Here is a 14,396-nt window from a genome sequence, read left to right as displayed (position 1 = left end):
GGAGGTTGTAGTATATTCCTATTTCATTTAAAGCCAGTTCTTGAAACTTTGTTAGTAGACTATAAAGTATGCCAGTTCAGTTTCTTCAGCATCACTGTCCCACGGGTCAGACAAACCTGTGACCATTCATGCTGCCCTTTCTGTATACATTCAATATCCACTGTTATTCCTATTCGGTACGGGTCCTACACACTTGAGTAGTATTTGAGAATGGTCACAAAGTGATTTGTGAGCAATCCCTTTTGTAGACTGACTGAACTTCCCCAGTATTGTACCAATAAACCAAAGACTACCACCTGCCTTACTCACAACTTAGCCTATGTGATCATTCCATGTCATATCCCTACGAAGTATTACACCCAGGTATTTTTATGAGTTGGCCGATTCCAACTGTGACTCATTGATATTATAGTAATAGGATACTATGTTTTTTCATTCCATGAAGTTCACAATTTAATATTTCTAAACATTTAAAACAAGCTGCCACTCTTTGCACCATTTTGAAATCTTATCAAGATCTGTTTGTATATTTATGGAGCTTGTTTCAGACTGTACTTTATTATACATAACTGCATCTGCAAAAAGTCTGAAGTTGTTATTAATATTTTCTGCAAGGTTATTAATGTACAACATGACAGCAAGGGTCCCAACACACTTCCCACGGGGCACACCCAGAAGTTACTTATAGATCTGAAGATGACTCTCCGTCCAAGATTGTTGTGTCATCAGCTACTGTGGGAGTCAGCATTGACACAAACAACAAAGGAGAGAAGTCATGAGGGCCAGTGGCAGGAATCCAAAATGATATGTACATAACACTTGCAGATTAATGGAACACTTTATTTCTAAAAAGGAAAGAAACATAACTTAGCCTCTCATTATGAGGTGGCTTGATGTGCTTCCAGTGCCTCCAACATACAGTTACTTTTACACACTATTACTTGTCACAGAGACCGATGACCACGCTGTTTGGTCTCTTCCCCCAAACAACCCCAACTTGTCACAGAATGTAGGCTAAAGATCATCTTCCTATAATGCAGTATTGATGCTCTCAAAGTCTGAGTCTGTGACCGAACTGGCACTGGATGTGTGGCACTGCCTGATCTTTCCATTGGTGCACAGGTCACCACCTTCTTAATGCTGTTTTGCTGCACTGTAATGGTTGGTGTACAGTTGATGCTTTAGCACTGCATACTCCTCTTTCCCCAAAATGCCTCACTGTTGTCGTGTAGGGAACCATATGACAATTGGGAGGGGCAGGGGGGGGGGGGTGTAGGTGAAAGGAGTCAGGAATCTGGGTATTGTGAGAACTGGGAGCCGCAACTGGGGATCTGTAGAAGAATCTTGCAATCAACAAGCACAAATCTGTTTCTGATGGCAGCACGGCAACCATGCAGGACCTTGAATCAAATACATGCCAGTGCCCAAATTGCGAAGAATCATTCCTCTTTCCCAGTGCCTGGTGTGACCAAAAACTCTGAAAAGAATGAAATCATTAGTCACAATGCTATACCTGCAGAGCATAGGATGTGCCTTGCACTGCATTGGGTGCAGCAACTGGAGCAGTGTTCAGTGTCGGAGGCCATGTAGAAGCTCTGCTGGTGATGGACTGTTGTGGGGCTGGGAGCGGTACCTGGTGAGGAAGAGCAGCAGCAATTTCTCCTGTGTGTGGGAGGCACGTTGTTTGCTCATCTGTTGCTTGAACATACACACAAATTCTTCAGCTTCTCCATTCAACTGAGGATGAAACAGAGCATTTGTAAGATTAGTGATACCATTGACTGTACAAAACTGTTCAAAATCCTGAGCTGTAAACTGTGGTCCATTGTCTGTAACCAACACTTCAGGTAAACCTTCCTAGCAAAAAATAGATTGCAAAGAATGAATGGTACTACCCAGCGTTTTAGAGTTCATCGGCACTGCAAATGAATATGTACTTAAGAGTCCACAACAATAAGCGAATGAGTTTTCCAAAAGGGACCAGAAAGTCAATATGCACTTGTTGCCATGGCGATTGAGACTTCAGCCAAGCTGTAAACATTTGCTGCGGGGCTTATAGATTTTCAGCACAAGTGTGACACTGTGATGTCAACAGCTCAATGTGGACATCTATGCCCAGCCAAGTACAGTGCTGGATTGCTAACTATTTTGTACATACAACTCCTAGTGTCCTTGGTGGAGCAATCGCAACATATCTTTTTGCAACACTTTAGGAATAAGCACATGTGATTGTCCAGAGTCATTTTGCAATAAAATCACACTGTGCTAGATGGAAAGGCTATACCAATGAGCAAAATATTGAAGCACAAAGTAATTCTGAATATTTTTCACTGAACGAGACCAAGTAGTACAAATGTAGTGCAACAAAAGGTTCAAGTCAGGGTCTTCTTTGTGGCCCGTGCAATTTTCCTATAGTGGAATGGAAAAGTCTGTCAAAGTTCAGTGTCCTGCACATCAATCTGACAAGAAGATGTGGGAGTGGCATCAAAGTCAGTATCAGGGCCAACAGGAAGGTGAGAAAGAGCGTCAGCATTTGTGTGCTTTGATGTGGGCCAATACCATATTTTGCACTGAAACAGTGACAATAACAAAGCCCAATGTTTCAGTTTCTGAGCAGTGTGTGGCGGAACAGATGAGGACGAATGAAAGGAGGACAGAAGTGGCTCATGGTCTGTCACTAGGTAAAACTTCTGACCAAACAGATAATGGTGAAACTTTGTCTTGCCACAGTTAATAGCGAGCACTTCCTTCACATTTGTGAATGGTTACATTGAGTCTTGGTCAGTAATTTGGAAGTGAAAGCAATCAACCTGTCCTGTGTACCAAATCTGTGCGAGAGCACAGTTCCAATCCCATGGGAAGAATTGTCCACTGCCAGAACCACAGGCTTAGTGGGATCGAAATAAATAAGACACCTGTCACTTAGCAAGGTATTTTTAAGTTTTTGGTCCAAACAAAAGGCATGTTCTTCTGGCACAACAGAGCTGCAATCTGGGCTTCATTGGGTGTCAACTGGATGCGATATTTCATCTTCCTGAGAACTGACTGTGGTTCTGTCACGTTCTGCGGGCAGCGAAGTCCCAGATAACCAAGTATTTGGCTATATAGAACATGACCTAAGTACTCAATTTCAATCTGGAAAAAGGTGGATTTGTCCAGGAGACACTGCAAACCTACAGCTGAAAGTACGTGAGGAAGCATACGAAGATTACTGATATGTTTCTCCAGTATACGTCCTGATACCACAATATTGTCCAAGTAATATGAACAGAATGGAACTTCTGCAGTAAGCTGTTCCAAGTAGCATTGTAATATGGCTGGCACAGAAGTGCTGTAAAAGGATAAATGCAAAAATTTGAACAACCCTAAATGTGTGTTGACTGCAAACACCTTCTTTGACTTCTGATGTAGCGGAATTTGCAAATAAGTATTGCGTAAGTCAGTTTTTGAAAAATAGCTGCCTGCATTAATTCCTCAGGGGGAGGCAATGGATAAGTATCAGTTATTGTTTTTGGAATCACAGTGGATTTAAAGTCAGCACAAAGAGGAAGTCTTCCAGATGGCTTTGATAAGATTACTAAGGGAGAAGCCCATTGACTAGCCTGGATAGGAGCAACAACACCATTGTCTTGCCATTCTTTAAGTTCACTTGCAACTTTGTCTCTGCATGCATGAAGGACAGGACATGCTCAAAAAAACTTAGGTTGCACATTGCCCTTCATTATAACTTGTGCTGCAAAATTATTTGCTCTGCCAAATCCTTCAGAAAATAAATCATAAAACTCCCCAATCAATTGAGTAACACTGTCATTTGGGTTGAAAGCAGAAACAGAAAGTACACTGTCCTGAATATTATGATCAAACAAATCAAATGAATCTAACCCAAAAATGTTTTCATAATCTCACAAATGCAAAATTGTAAATGTCACCATTCTGGTGTAAGACTGGAATGTAGCAGGCAGACTACATGTACCAAACAGTTGAATGTCCTGACTGTTATATGCAGTAAATTGCATGCAAGATTTTATCAACTGTGGTGAGCCCAACTGGTCATGATTAAGCAATTTAGTGGGAGTACCAGTGTGTAACTGAAGTCACACACAGTGTCCGCTAGTGGCTAAGTACACAAACAGTTTGACTTCCATTGCATAGCACCTGGACAGGATGAAGGCACATCCTGAATCTGGTCATTACTAGTGTTGGTAGCTGTTGTAGAAAAAACTACATTCACTGAGTGAGAAGTTGCTCTGCACTTACAAGAGCGAATGTGAGTAGAGTTCCTTTCCTGTCACAAGCATGCAGACTGTACATGACCTTCCACAAGAATAGCAGGTCACATTCTGCAAATGGCAGTTTTGTCTTTTATGCATGGTGAAGTTGCGGAGACATGATTTCACAGCAGACACACATGTTGATACTTGTTTACTCTGTCCATGGTGTGATGGCCTGTTTGCATGTGGTAGTAGGTCACCAGGCCTTACCTGTTTGCCACTTTGTGTTGCACTACAAATGAGAGCTACATGTCCATGGCACAAGGGCATGAGTCTGATGTTCACTAATTTGTAATGCTTGTTTCAAAGAAGGATCAGAATGTTAGAGAATTTGTTCATGAATCCTACTGTCTGGCACATTGCATATAATTGCAGCATAAATCATAGTGTCAGTATAGTACTGTCCACAGCTACATCGAAAAGGACACAGTCGTGTCCAACCATTAAATTCAGTGATCCACTTATGGTATGTCTGTTCTGGCATTTTCTGCAATTGAAAGAACTATTAATGAGCTGCAGAAACCTGTACCTTATCCTCTAAATACTTAATGCTTAGTGAAGGCAGAAACTAAATCATCAAAAACCAGCAACTCTAACCTACTGGTCGGGAATAATTTCTGAGCAAGGCAGTAAACTCCTGTGCCAGCTATTGACAGGAAACGAGAAAGTTTCACAGTACTTTGCACTTGATATGTAGCACAGTGAGCATTGAACTGAGTGACCACTCGTTCCACTTCTCTTACTGTTGATTGAAAGCTTGGAATGCATGGAGGTGGTGCCATGGATGTGGCTGGCTGTTGTGGTGGAGATGATGCAGCAGCAACTTGTACATTAATGAGCTACTGGAATGCCATCATCAACTGCGACATTTAACAGTTCTGAAACTGAATAAATTGCATTGGATCAAAGCCAGCAGCAACTGTAGGCATAGGCACAGGTGGTGTAGGAGGCGGGTTAGAGGTCCTCTTAATAAAAGAAGTGCCGCAACATATTGATGAAAAACGATGCAGATACACAAGTAGCAGAAGTGCTGTGACTAGCAAGAAAGAAAATAGTTAATAGCGGTTCTCCTCTGAAAGGAAAGAGAGAAATATTAGTGATGTGCTGTGAAGAAGCGACAAAGAGTGAAGGCAGCACGGTTTCTGTAATCCTCATCGCCAGATGTTGTGTTGGCTACTGTGGGAGTCAGCACTGATACAAACAAGGAGGGGGAGAAGATGCAATGGCTGGTGGCAGGAATTCAAAATGATTTGTATGTAACACTTGCAGATTAATAGAACACTTTATTTCTAGAAAGGAAAGAAACGTAATTTAACTTCTTGCTATGAGGCAGCTTGATGTGCTTCGAGTACCTCATACGTGCAAATACTTTTACACACTATTACTACTCGCAGAACACAGGCTAAATATCACCTTGTATTATGCAGCACTGATGCTCTCGGAGTCTGCCACCAAACGGGGCCCGACCGACAATGGGTGGCTGGTGGTGGTGGTGATTAGTGTTTAAAGTCCCGTCGACAACGAGGTCATTAGAGACGGAGCGCAAGCTCGGGTTACGGAAGGATGTGGAAGGAAATCGGCCGTGCCCTTTCAAAGGAACCATCTCGGCATTTGCCTGAAACGATTTAGGGAAATCACGGAAAACCTAAATCAGGATGGCCGGAGACGGGATTGAACCGTCATCCTCCCGAATGCGAGTCCAGTGTGCTAACCACTGCGCCACCTCGCTCGGTGGGTGGCTGGTTAAGTCAGTGTTGACAGGATCGCTGAACTCTGTATTCCTGGTGTGACACTGCCTGTTCTTTCCACTGGTGTGTGGGTCAGCACTGTCTTGATGCTGTTTCATGGCCCTGCACTGGTCAGTGTGCAGTCGACGCTTTAGGACTGTACAAAGGTAATATGCTGTGTCCTCCCTACCAAAAAGATCTCAGTCCAGTCGTGAATTTAGCTTGATACCCCACGTGATTGAACTTTTTACAAGAAGTGTGGATGTGATTCTGCATCAAGTGCTTGCTGAAACCAAGGAATACAGCCCCTACGTGACTGCCTTGATCCAATGCTTTCAGTATGTCGTGAGAAAAGTGCGAGTTGGGTTCCACATGATTGATGTTTTTGGAACCTGTGCTGGTTGGCATGGGGGAGGTCATTGTGACTGAGATTCTACTACAGATCAGTGTCAAAGATATTGGATGATAGTTTTGTGGATCGCTTCTATTAACCTCCTTGTATACGGGTGTGACCTGTGCTTTCTTCCAACTACTGGACATGGTTTTCTTTGTTTGAGAGATCTATGACACGTTGTAGTTAGAAGAGGGGCTAAGTCATCTGCAAATTCAATATAGAATCAGATTGGGATCCCATTGGGTCTTGGAGCTTAGTTCAGTTTTAACGATTTCAGCTCTTTCTCAACACCACTGCCACTAATCTTGATTTCATTTATCTTTTCTGTGGTACAAGGATTAAATTGGAACAATTCTCCTGGGTTTCTCTTGGTAAAGGAACACTTCAGCTTTTGCTTTGCTACCCTCGGTTTCAGTCCCTGTCTCATTCAGTAGGGACTGACCATCAACTTTGGTACCACTAACATCCTTTACATATGACCAGAATTTCTTTGGGTTTTGTGAAAGACCATTTGACAATACAGTATTCTGCTATGGTAGTTATTGAAGGCTTCATGCATTGCTCCCTTGACAGCCAAATGCGTTTCACTCAGCCTCCCTCTACCTATAGCCCTAGACTTTGTTTTACACCTATTATGCAGTAATCTCTGTTCATTTGGCTGTTTCTTTACAGTGACTGTACCATGGAGGGTCCCTACCATTATGAGTGGTTCTACTTGGTACATATCTATTCAGCGTGTGGTCAACTATTGTTTTAAACTTGAACCATAGTTCATCAACACTCCCACCCTGCACTGAAAGTTTTGAGTTCCTCATTGAGATATGACACTACTGATTTTTTATCTAGTTCACTGAACGTGTTAATCTTTCTGCTAGTTTTAATTGTCCTTTGTACTTTGATATTCATTATTGCCACAAGACCGCATCATTTTGATAATCATTATTGCCACAAGACCACATCATGATCATTGATATCAGTTTACTTGTGGACATCCTGAAAGACGTCAGGTCAATTTGTTGCCATTAGCTCCAATATATTTCCATCATGAGTGGGGTTCCAGTCTATCTATTGTAGGTAGTTTTCAGTAATGTTTCACACAGTGTCTTATCACTCCCATCACTAACAAAACTGTAATTTCCCAATTGTTTGTTGGTTGATTAGTGTCTCCACCGATGATTACAATATAGTCGGTAGACTTGTGTACAAGCAAAGTGAGGTTCTCTTTGGCGTTTTTGGTTACATCAGGAGACGATTCTAATGGGCAATGAAAGGATTCATCTACCATTTTTTACCCACTCCTGATAATCGCCTCAATTTGGCAAGGAAGGGAGTCCACGGGTATCTTCATTTGTGTCATATCCAGCTGCAGCCACTCGTTGATGTTTAGATTGAGAGTATACTTATTGTTAGATTTTATCTGCTGTTCCAAATAGTCCCAGACATTTTCTGTTGTTTAAGGTTGGGTGATTTAGTAGCCAGTCGAGGTGCAACAGGATATCCAAATACTTGGTATTTGTGTGTTATCCTGTGGACACAGCTGTTGTGATCTTAGAACAAGGGAGTGTCCACAGCATACTCATCATGAAGTGATTGAAGAAAGGGTAACATTCAGTCACTGAAAAGATTGAAATAAACAGTCATTCGAGTTCATGGTAACTTGAATAATGGGTGCAATTCGTTGTCCAAATGAAAATCCCTCCAGCCAAGCTATGCCCTTCACACACTGTAGATTAAATCCCTCATTGGGCATTTGGTGTCCTCAACACCAAATCATTTGGGTGGGGGGAGGGGGGGGGGGGTCAGGAATGGCAAAACCACAATTTGTCAGACAGTATGGCATGCCTCTAGCAGCTACTGTCCAGTTCGTGTGTTATTTGGCACATAGAAGATGTACAGCTTTATGCTCCACTGTGAAAATGGCCTTTTGTGAAGTACCTGACTCCAGATGTCCATTGCGTGTAGTCCCCTTCTCAATGTTGTCTCAAAAACTGATTGACATGAAGTTGCGTTCATTGACAGCAGCAATTTTTGTCAGGTCTGAAACTATTTGTTATTGACAAGGTGTGGCCGATTTCTCGGATCCTGGTCAGTTAAGATATTTTTACAACCGCCGTTGTTATGCCGTATTTGTGCCATTCCTTGTGTACACATTGGATACACCAATAAATTGGGAAAAATCTTTCATGGTTTGGTCATGTGCACGTCCCGGCTCAATACAGTGAAACCTCGCATAGCGAGCATGATTTGTTCCAGAATCTTAATCATTGTGTGAAACACTCATTAAGTGAAACAATTTATCCCGTACAGATTAATGTAAAATACAATAAGGCATTCTATGCACAAAAAGTAGTAAAAGTTTTATCTTATTCATGCCATTTATTCAAAGATAATTATAGATAAAGTATTATGTGTACTTTGTTATTTGTGATACACAACTAATTCTTTTTTACTAGGAAGCTATCTAGTCATTTGTTTCTTCTGGCACTTCACCTTTGGTGAAAATTCGACGCAGCATTTTGTCAAATAAATTTGTAACACTCGTAGACACTGCTTTATTGGGGTGATGATTTTCAGTGTACGATGCAATCAATTCCCATGCTTTCAGCATTTCTCTTATTGTGCTGGAAGATTGCTGCTTTGCTGTAACTGCCTCCTCCTCCCCCTCCTCCTCCTCCTCCTCCTCGTCTGAAGGACTCCTCTCCATAACTTCCTGCTGTGAAACACACTGCAACTCCATAATCTCTTCAGTAATCATTTTTTGGGTATGATCTTCCACAACCTCATTGACATCATTGTTATCCACTTCTAGTCCCGTGCTCTTGGCCAAAGACAGAGGTTTCACAGGTACTGACTCGAATGCCTCTGAATCACATTCGACAATGCAATCCGACCAAAGCTTCTTCCAAGCAGAAGTGAGAGTTCTCATGGTAACCCCTTCCCATGCCTTTTCGATCATCTTGACACAGATCACGATGTTGAAGTGTTATTTCCAAAACTCCCTCACAGCAAGATTGATATCTTTAGTCAACTCAAAGCAATGCTTGTAGAGTGCTTTAGTGCAGAACTTCTTAAAGTTAGAAATAATCTGCTGCTCCATAGGCGGGAGTAACAGAGTGGTGTTGGGAGGCAGAAATTGGAACTTGTTAAATTGAAATTCTTCAAGAAGGTGGTCTTGTAGGCCACAAAAATGGGCAGGAGCGTTGTCCATAACAAGCCAGACATGGAGTGGCAGATTCATCTGAATGGTAAACAAGCAGCGGCTTAATTTAAAATCACCACTTGCATTGACCATAATAACAGTGTGAGACTGTCTTTCATTGACTTGTGACCAGGCAGTGCATTCTCCTCTGCTGTTAGAAAGATACACTTCAGCATCTTTTTCCAGAATAGGGCATCTTGTCACAATTAAAAACCAGCTGTGGCAGGTATCTCTCAGAATCTATGGCTTCTTGAAGTTGCTGATGAAATTCTCTGCTGCCTTTGTGTCAGAGCTGATTGCTCCACCATGCCTCACAATGCTGTGGATGCGGGTTCTTCTCTTAAACTTCTCGAACCACCCACAGCTTCCCTTAAACACTTCTTTGGCTGCTGATGATCTTGGTGTCTTCTTATCAAGATCGGCGAAAATCATTCTCGCCTTCTCACAAATTATGTCCTCATTAATAGTATTGCCTTGCAATAGCTTTTCATGTATCCATATAAGGAGCAACATTTTGACATTGTCCAGAGTAGGAAACCATTGCTTAAATACTCTTGTCACTCACTTTGAAGCATCTATCAGAAAGAACGCTAAACCCAGACTGCAGTACCTACTAAAGACATTGTTCATATGCCACTGCTGACAAATGAAAGGTGTTCGTATTGTTGAACATTTCCCTCGTTGCATGCAAATGGCTCATGATGTGACACTAAATCGTTGTCACTCATTATACAAAACATTGCTCATTAAGCAAATCATTTTTTTACAATTTGTTTTGCTTGTTATGTGAATTGTGCATTATGGGAGGTGCTCATTAAGCGAGGTTCCACTGTAGCCCCTTTCTACCATTCTGTCACATCTCCATGTCAACCTATCTTATTACGCTGATTCATACATGCTACTGCAGGGTGACAACTTATTTGAGTGGTAAATGGTCATGTGACCACCTGGTACCAGTTGTACACCATGTACAGTGCTCCAGAGTGATCAGTGTGCTCCTTTAAGGGGGTGACTAATATTTTTCCCTGTGAGTTTATCGACACCAAGACCATTGCCATTAATCTTAAAAAAAGAAGTCTTCAAGAAGCTGATTAGTAGTTTTGCTGAGAAAACAGGGTGTGAAACCTGCTCAGCTGAATATGTATATTTTAAATCCTGTTCACTGAAAAGTAACATTAATTTCTGTTTGTGGAGGATATACTTCGTAATTTAGGGAATGATTCCTAGACTTGGTGCATCCTGTAGCTCATCCTGCTCAAGTCACCCTCAGGCAGCTGGTGTAAGTGAATTGCCAGGCAAGCCTTTTGCACATGTTCCGTGCATGAGCAAGTCAGTTTGCCAGTGCTGCCCACATGCACTCAGCCAGTGCAGTATGAGCATGTATACTATGGCCCAGCTGTCTGTCTGCATGTGCTTCAGTGTTTGCCCACCTGTGCCCCTGGATGCCAAGCAAACTACTGGCAGGCAGTTGAGCTGGGAAAGCTTGCTATAGATAATGGCAATTGTAATGTTTTGTTACTGAGGGACATCTCCATATAGAATTTGTGCAACAATAATTAATCATGTATTGCAAAAATACCTGAATTTGTATCTCTTTCTGGCAAGGATAGAAGAAAACAGATAAACTGAAATATCCTGCTGTAATCAAATTCTTTGTTTCACACAGTTTATCGAGAACAAACATTTACCCATGTTTGGTGAAGGCTTATTAGGATACTGCTGTCTCGATTTCAGCAGTTCCTCCTGAACTCATTTGGACAATCATTGAGTAAAGGTATATGAAATAGCAGACAGATTGTCGTATCAGAGAAAAGGGCATAACACATTTTGCAATGAGAAAGTGCTGTGCTAAATTTGAGGTGCATCTGTTGAACACTGACTGAAATAAAATGGGGAAAAGAAATTTTACTGTTGGTTTGGACTACCAAAAAGTGTATTTATTCACCAATGTGTAACAACTCTGGATGAAGTATAAGTGCATACTTTGCACCATAAACTAAACTGCAGTCACCGCAGTAGGCCTACACAGGTCCAGCAGCAGCAGCAACAACTACTGTGGTATTTGTGTTATTTATTTGCCAATATACCTTCTGCTTACCAGAGTTAGCTTGCTGACTTCTACCTTCTTCCATATCCAAAGCAATCTGTGGCTGGACAACAGTTCGAGTCCAAGATGATGCTATGACAGCTGTTGTGAATATTTTGCAGAACTTCCAGATTTGCACCATATAAATTGAATGTAATCACTGACAAAATGTTGGAGAATGTTCATCAACTTAGTGGAGATCTACATTGTCCTAGGAAACATAATATTTCATTGTCAGGCTGATAAATTTTGTCTTTATTCTCATAACTACTTCCGATGTTTACATGAAATTGTTTTCTAATCCTATTTTCTAATCCTCATGGAATTTTCAGATTCCTTTTTTCTGGCATTTCCATTCCCTAAAACTCCACATCTGCTCTGTCTCAAGACATTGCTGTTTAATGCACCCCCACCTGCTAATCCTCTCACCAACAAGTATGTTGCTGTCTTCTTCTCTATAGTTTTGTTCACTTCTTACTTTTTCTTCACTTACATCTTCAGAATTTTTCCATATCCTTACTGTTTATGTTTAGGAACAACTCTGTGATCAAATGATTTCATTTGCTCATACTGTGCATTACCAACTCTATGGTATATGAATTTGCTTTGTTGTGATTGTATTCTTTTTAGTAAATGGGTGTTATATTTTACTTAGAACTCTGTAATTTTGTTGTGTGTTTGTCTGTGTCAGATTTCTCAAAGTTTTTCATATTATTTTTCATAGATGGGCAGCCAGATGAATACAAAGCACGTGTGTTCTGTTTCCACGTTTCATGTGCTATTATCAAAGCTGCTGTGTGTAATGTGTCAGAACTAAGGATGGAACTAGAGTAGAGTTTTGTTTTAAAATCACACCTTTTACATACTAGTTTGGTGTATGTTAATGTTATACATTAAATGTTCTCTTTTAATGTTTCTTTAGAACCTCTGATTGTCACAAGGCAACCTGGGAATGGATGTGATGTAGTTAGAGTCAGTTATGGAGATACACTTGAATTACAGTGTAATGCTATCGGCTTTCCTCCTCCAAAATCATACCAGTGGTTTTTTAACAACGAGGCATTGAGTTTTGGAACAAGCAACATACTTACAGTGGAAAATTTTGAGTAAGTAGTTTTTAATTTGTGTGTTTTCATCTAGGCTAGACATAAAAATTAAGTTTTTAATTGAGAGATCATTTCAGATTTACAAACAGCTATATTGAAATGAAAATGTTCTAAACTTTTCATCACTTCAGGGACTGTTACACCAGTGAAACAGTCCTGTAAAAGTCAATGCACTGAACAAATCATACATAAATTTAAAGGTTCAGTGCAAAGGACACATTAAGAGATGGAAATATGAAAGAAGCTATTCAGCATTTCTAAACATCCTACAGAACAAAATCACCTCTCCGAACATGAAAATAATCTGAATAACCGCCACAGCATAAGTTTGCTGACATTATTTCAAGAGTGCCCCATCTGAAAGTCAATAGCAGATAATACAGGGCTATTACAAATGATTGAAGCGATTTCATAAATTCACTGTAGCTCCATTCATTGACATATGGTCACGACACACTACAGATATGTAGAAAAACTCATAAAGTTTTGTTTGGTTGAAGCCGCACCTCAGGTTTCTGCCGCCAGAGCGCTCCAGAGCGCAGTGAGACAAAATGGCGACAGGAGCCGAGAAAGCGTATGTCGTGCTTGAAATGCACTCACATCAGTCACTCATAACAGTGCAACGACACTTCAGGATGAAGTTCAACAAAGATCCACCAACTGCTAACTCCATTCGGCGATGGTATGCGCAGTTTAAAGCTTCTGGATGCCTCTGTGAGAGGAAATCAACGGGTCGGCCTGCAGTGAGCGCAGAACGGTTGAACGCGTGCGGGCAAGTTTCACGCGTAGCCCGCGGAAGTCAACGAATAAAGCAAGCAGGGAGCTAAACGTACCACAGCCGACGGTTTGGAAAATCTTACGGAAAAGGCTAAAGCAGAAGCCTTACTGTTTACAATTGCTACAAGCCCTGACACCCGATGACAAAGTCAGACGCTTCGAATTTTCGGCGCGGTTGCAACAGCTCATGGAAGAGGATGCGTTCAGCGCGAAACTTGTTTTCAGTGATGAAGCAACATTTTTTCTTAATGGTGAAGTGAACAGACACAATGTGCGAATCTGGGTGGTAGAGAATCCTCACGCATTCATGCAGCAAATTCGCAATTCACCAAAAGTTAACGTGTTTTGTGCAATCTCACGGTTTAAAGTTTACGGCCCCTTTTTCTTCTATGAAAAAAACGTTACAGGATACGTGTATCTGGACATGCTGGAAAATTGGCTCATGCCACAACTGGAGACTGACAGCGCCGACTTCATCTTTCAACAGGATGGTGCTCCACCACACTTCCATCATGATGTTCGGTCGTGGTGGAGATCATGATCAGCCTTTCATGTCATGGCATCCACGCACTCCCGACTTAACCCCATGTGATTTCTTTCTGTGGGGTTATGTGAAAGATTCAGTGTTTAAACCTCCTCTACCAAGAAACGTGCCAGAACTGCGAGCTCGCATCAACGATGCTTTCGAACTCATTGATGGGGACATGCTGCGCCGAGTGTGGGAGGAGCTTCATTATCGGCTTGATGTCTGCCGAATCACTAAAGGGGCACATATCGAACATTTGTGAATGCCTAAAAAAACTTTTTGAGTTTTTGTATGTGTGTGCAAAGCATTG

The 14,396-nt window shown here is 41.4% G+C and overlaps 1 protein-coding gene across 3 annotated transcripts in view; it reads left to right on the top strand.

The window, feature by feature from the left end:
- LOC126189051 (mucosa-associated lymphoid tissue lymphoma translocation protein 1 homolog) overlaps positions 1-14,396 on the top strand; it is a 147,376-nt gene that overhangs the window by 20,921 nt on the left and 112,059 nt on the right. For all 3 annotated transcript variants that reach the window (XM_049930909.1, XM_049930908.1, XM_049930910.1), the window contains exon 3: positions 12,600-12,783. In XM_049930909.1, the coding sequence (XP_049786866.1) occupies positions 12,600-12,783 (184 nt within the window). The remainder of the gene's footprint in view (positions 1-12,599; positions 12,784-14,396) is intronic.

The sequence above is a fragment of the Schistocerca cancellata genome, chromosome 5 (assembly GCF_023864275.1).
Source record: "Schistocerca cancellata isolate TAMUIC-IGC-003103 chromosome 5, iqSchCanc2.1, whole genome shotgun sequence".
Lineage (NCBI taxonomy): Eukaryota > Metazoa > Arthropoda > Insecta > Orthoptera > Acrididae > Schistocerca > Schistocerca cancellata.
This window is presented reverse-complemented; position numbering and strand designations above follow the sequence as displayed.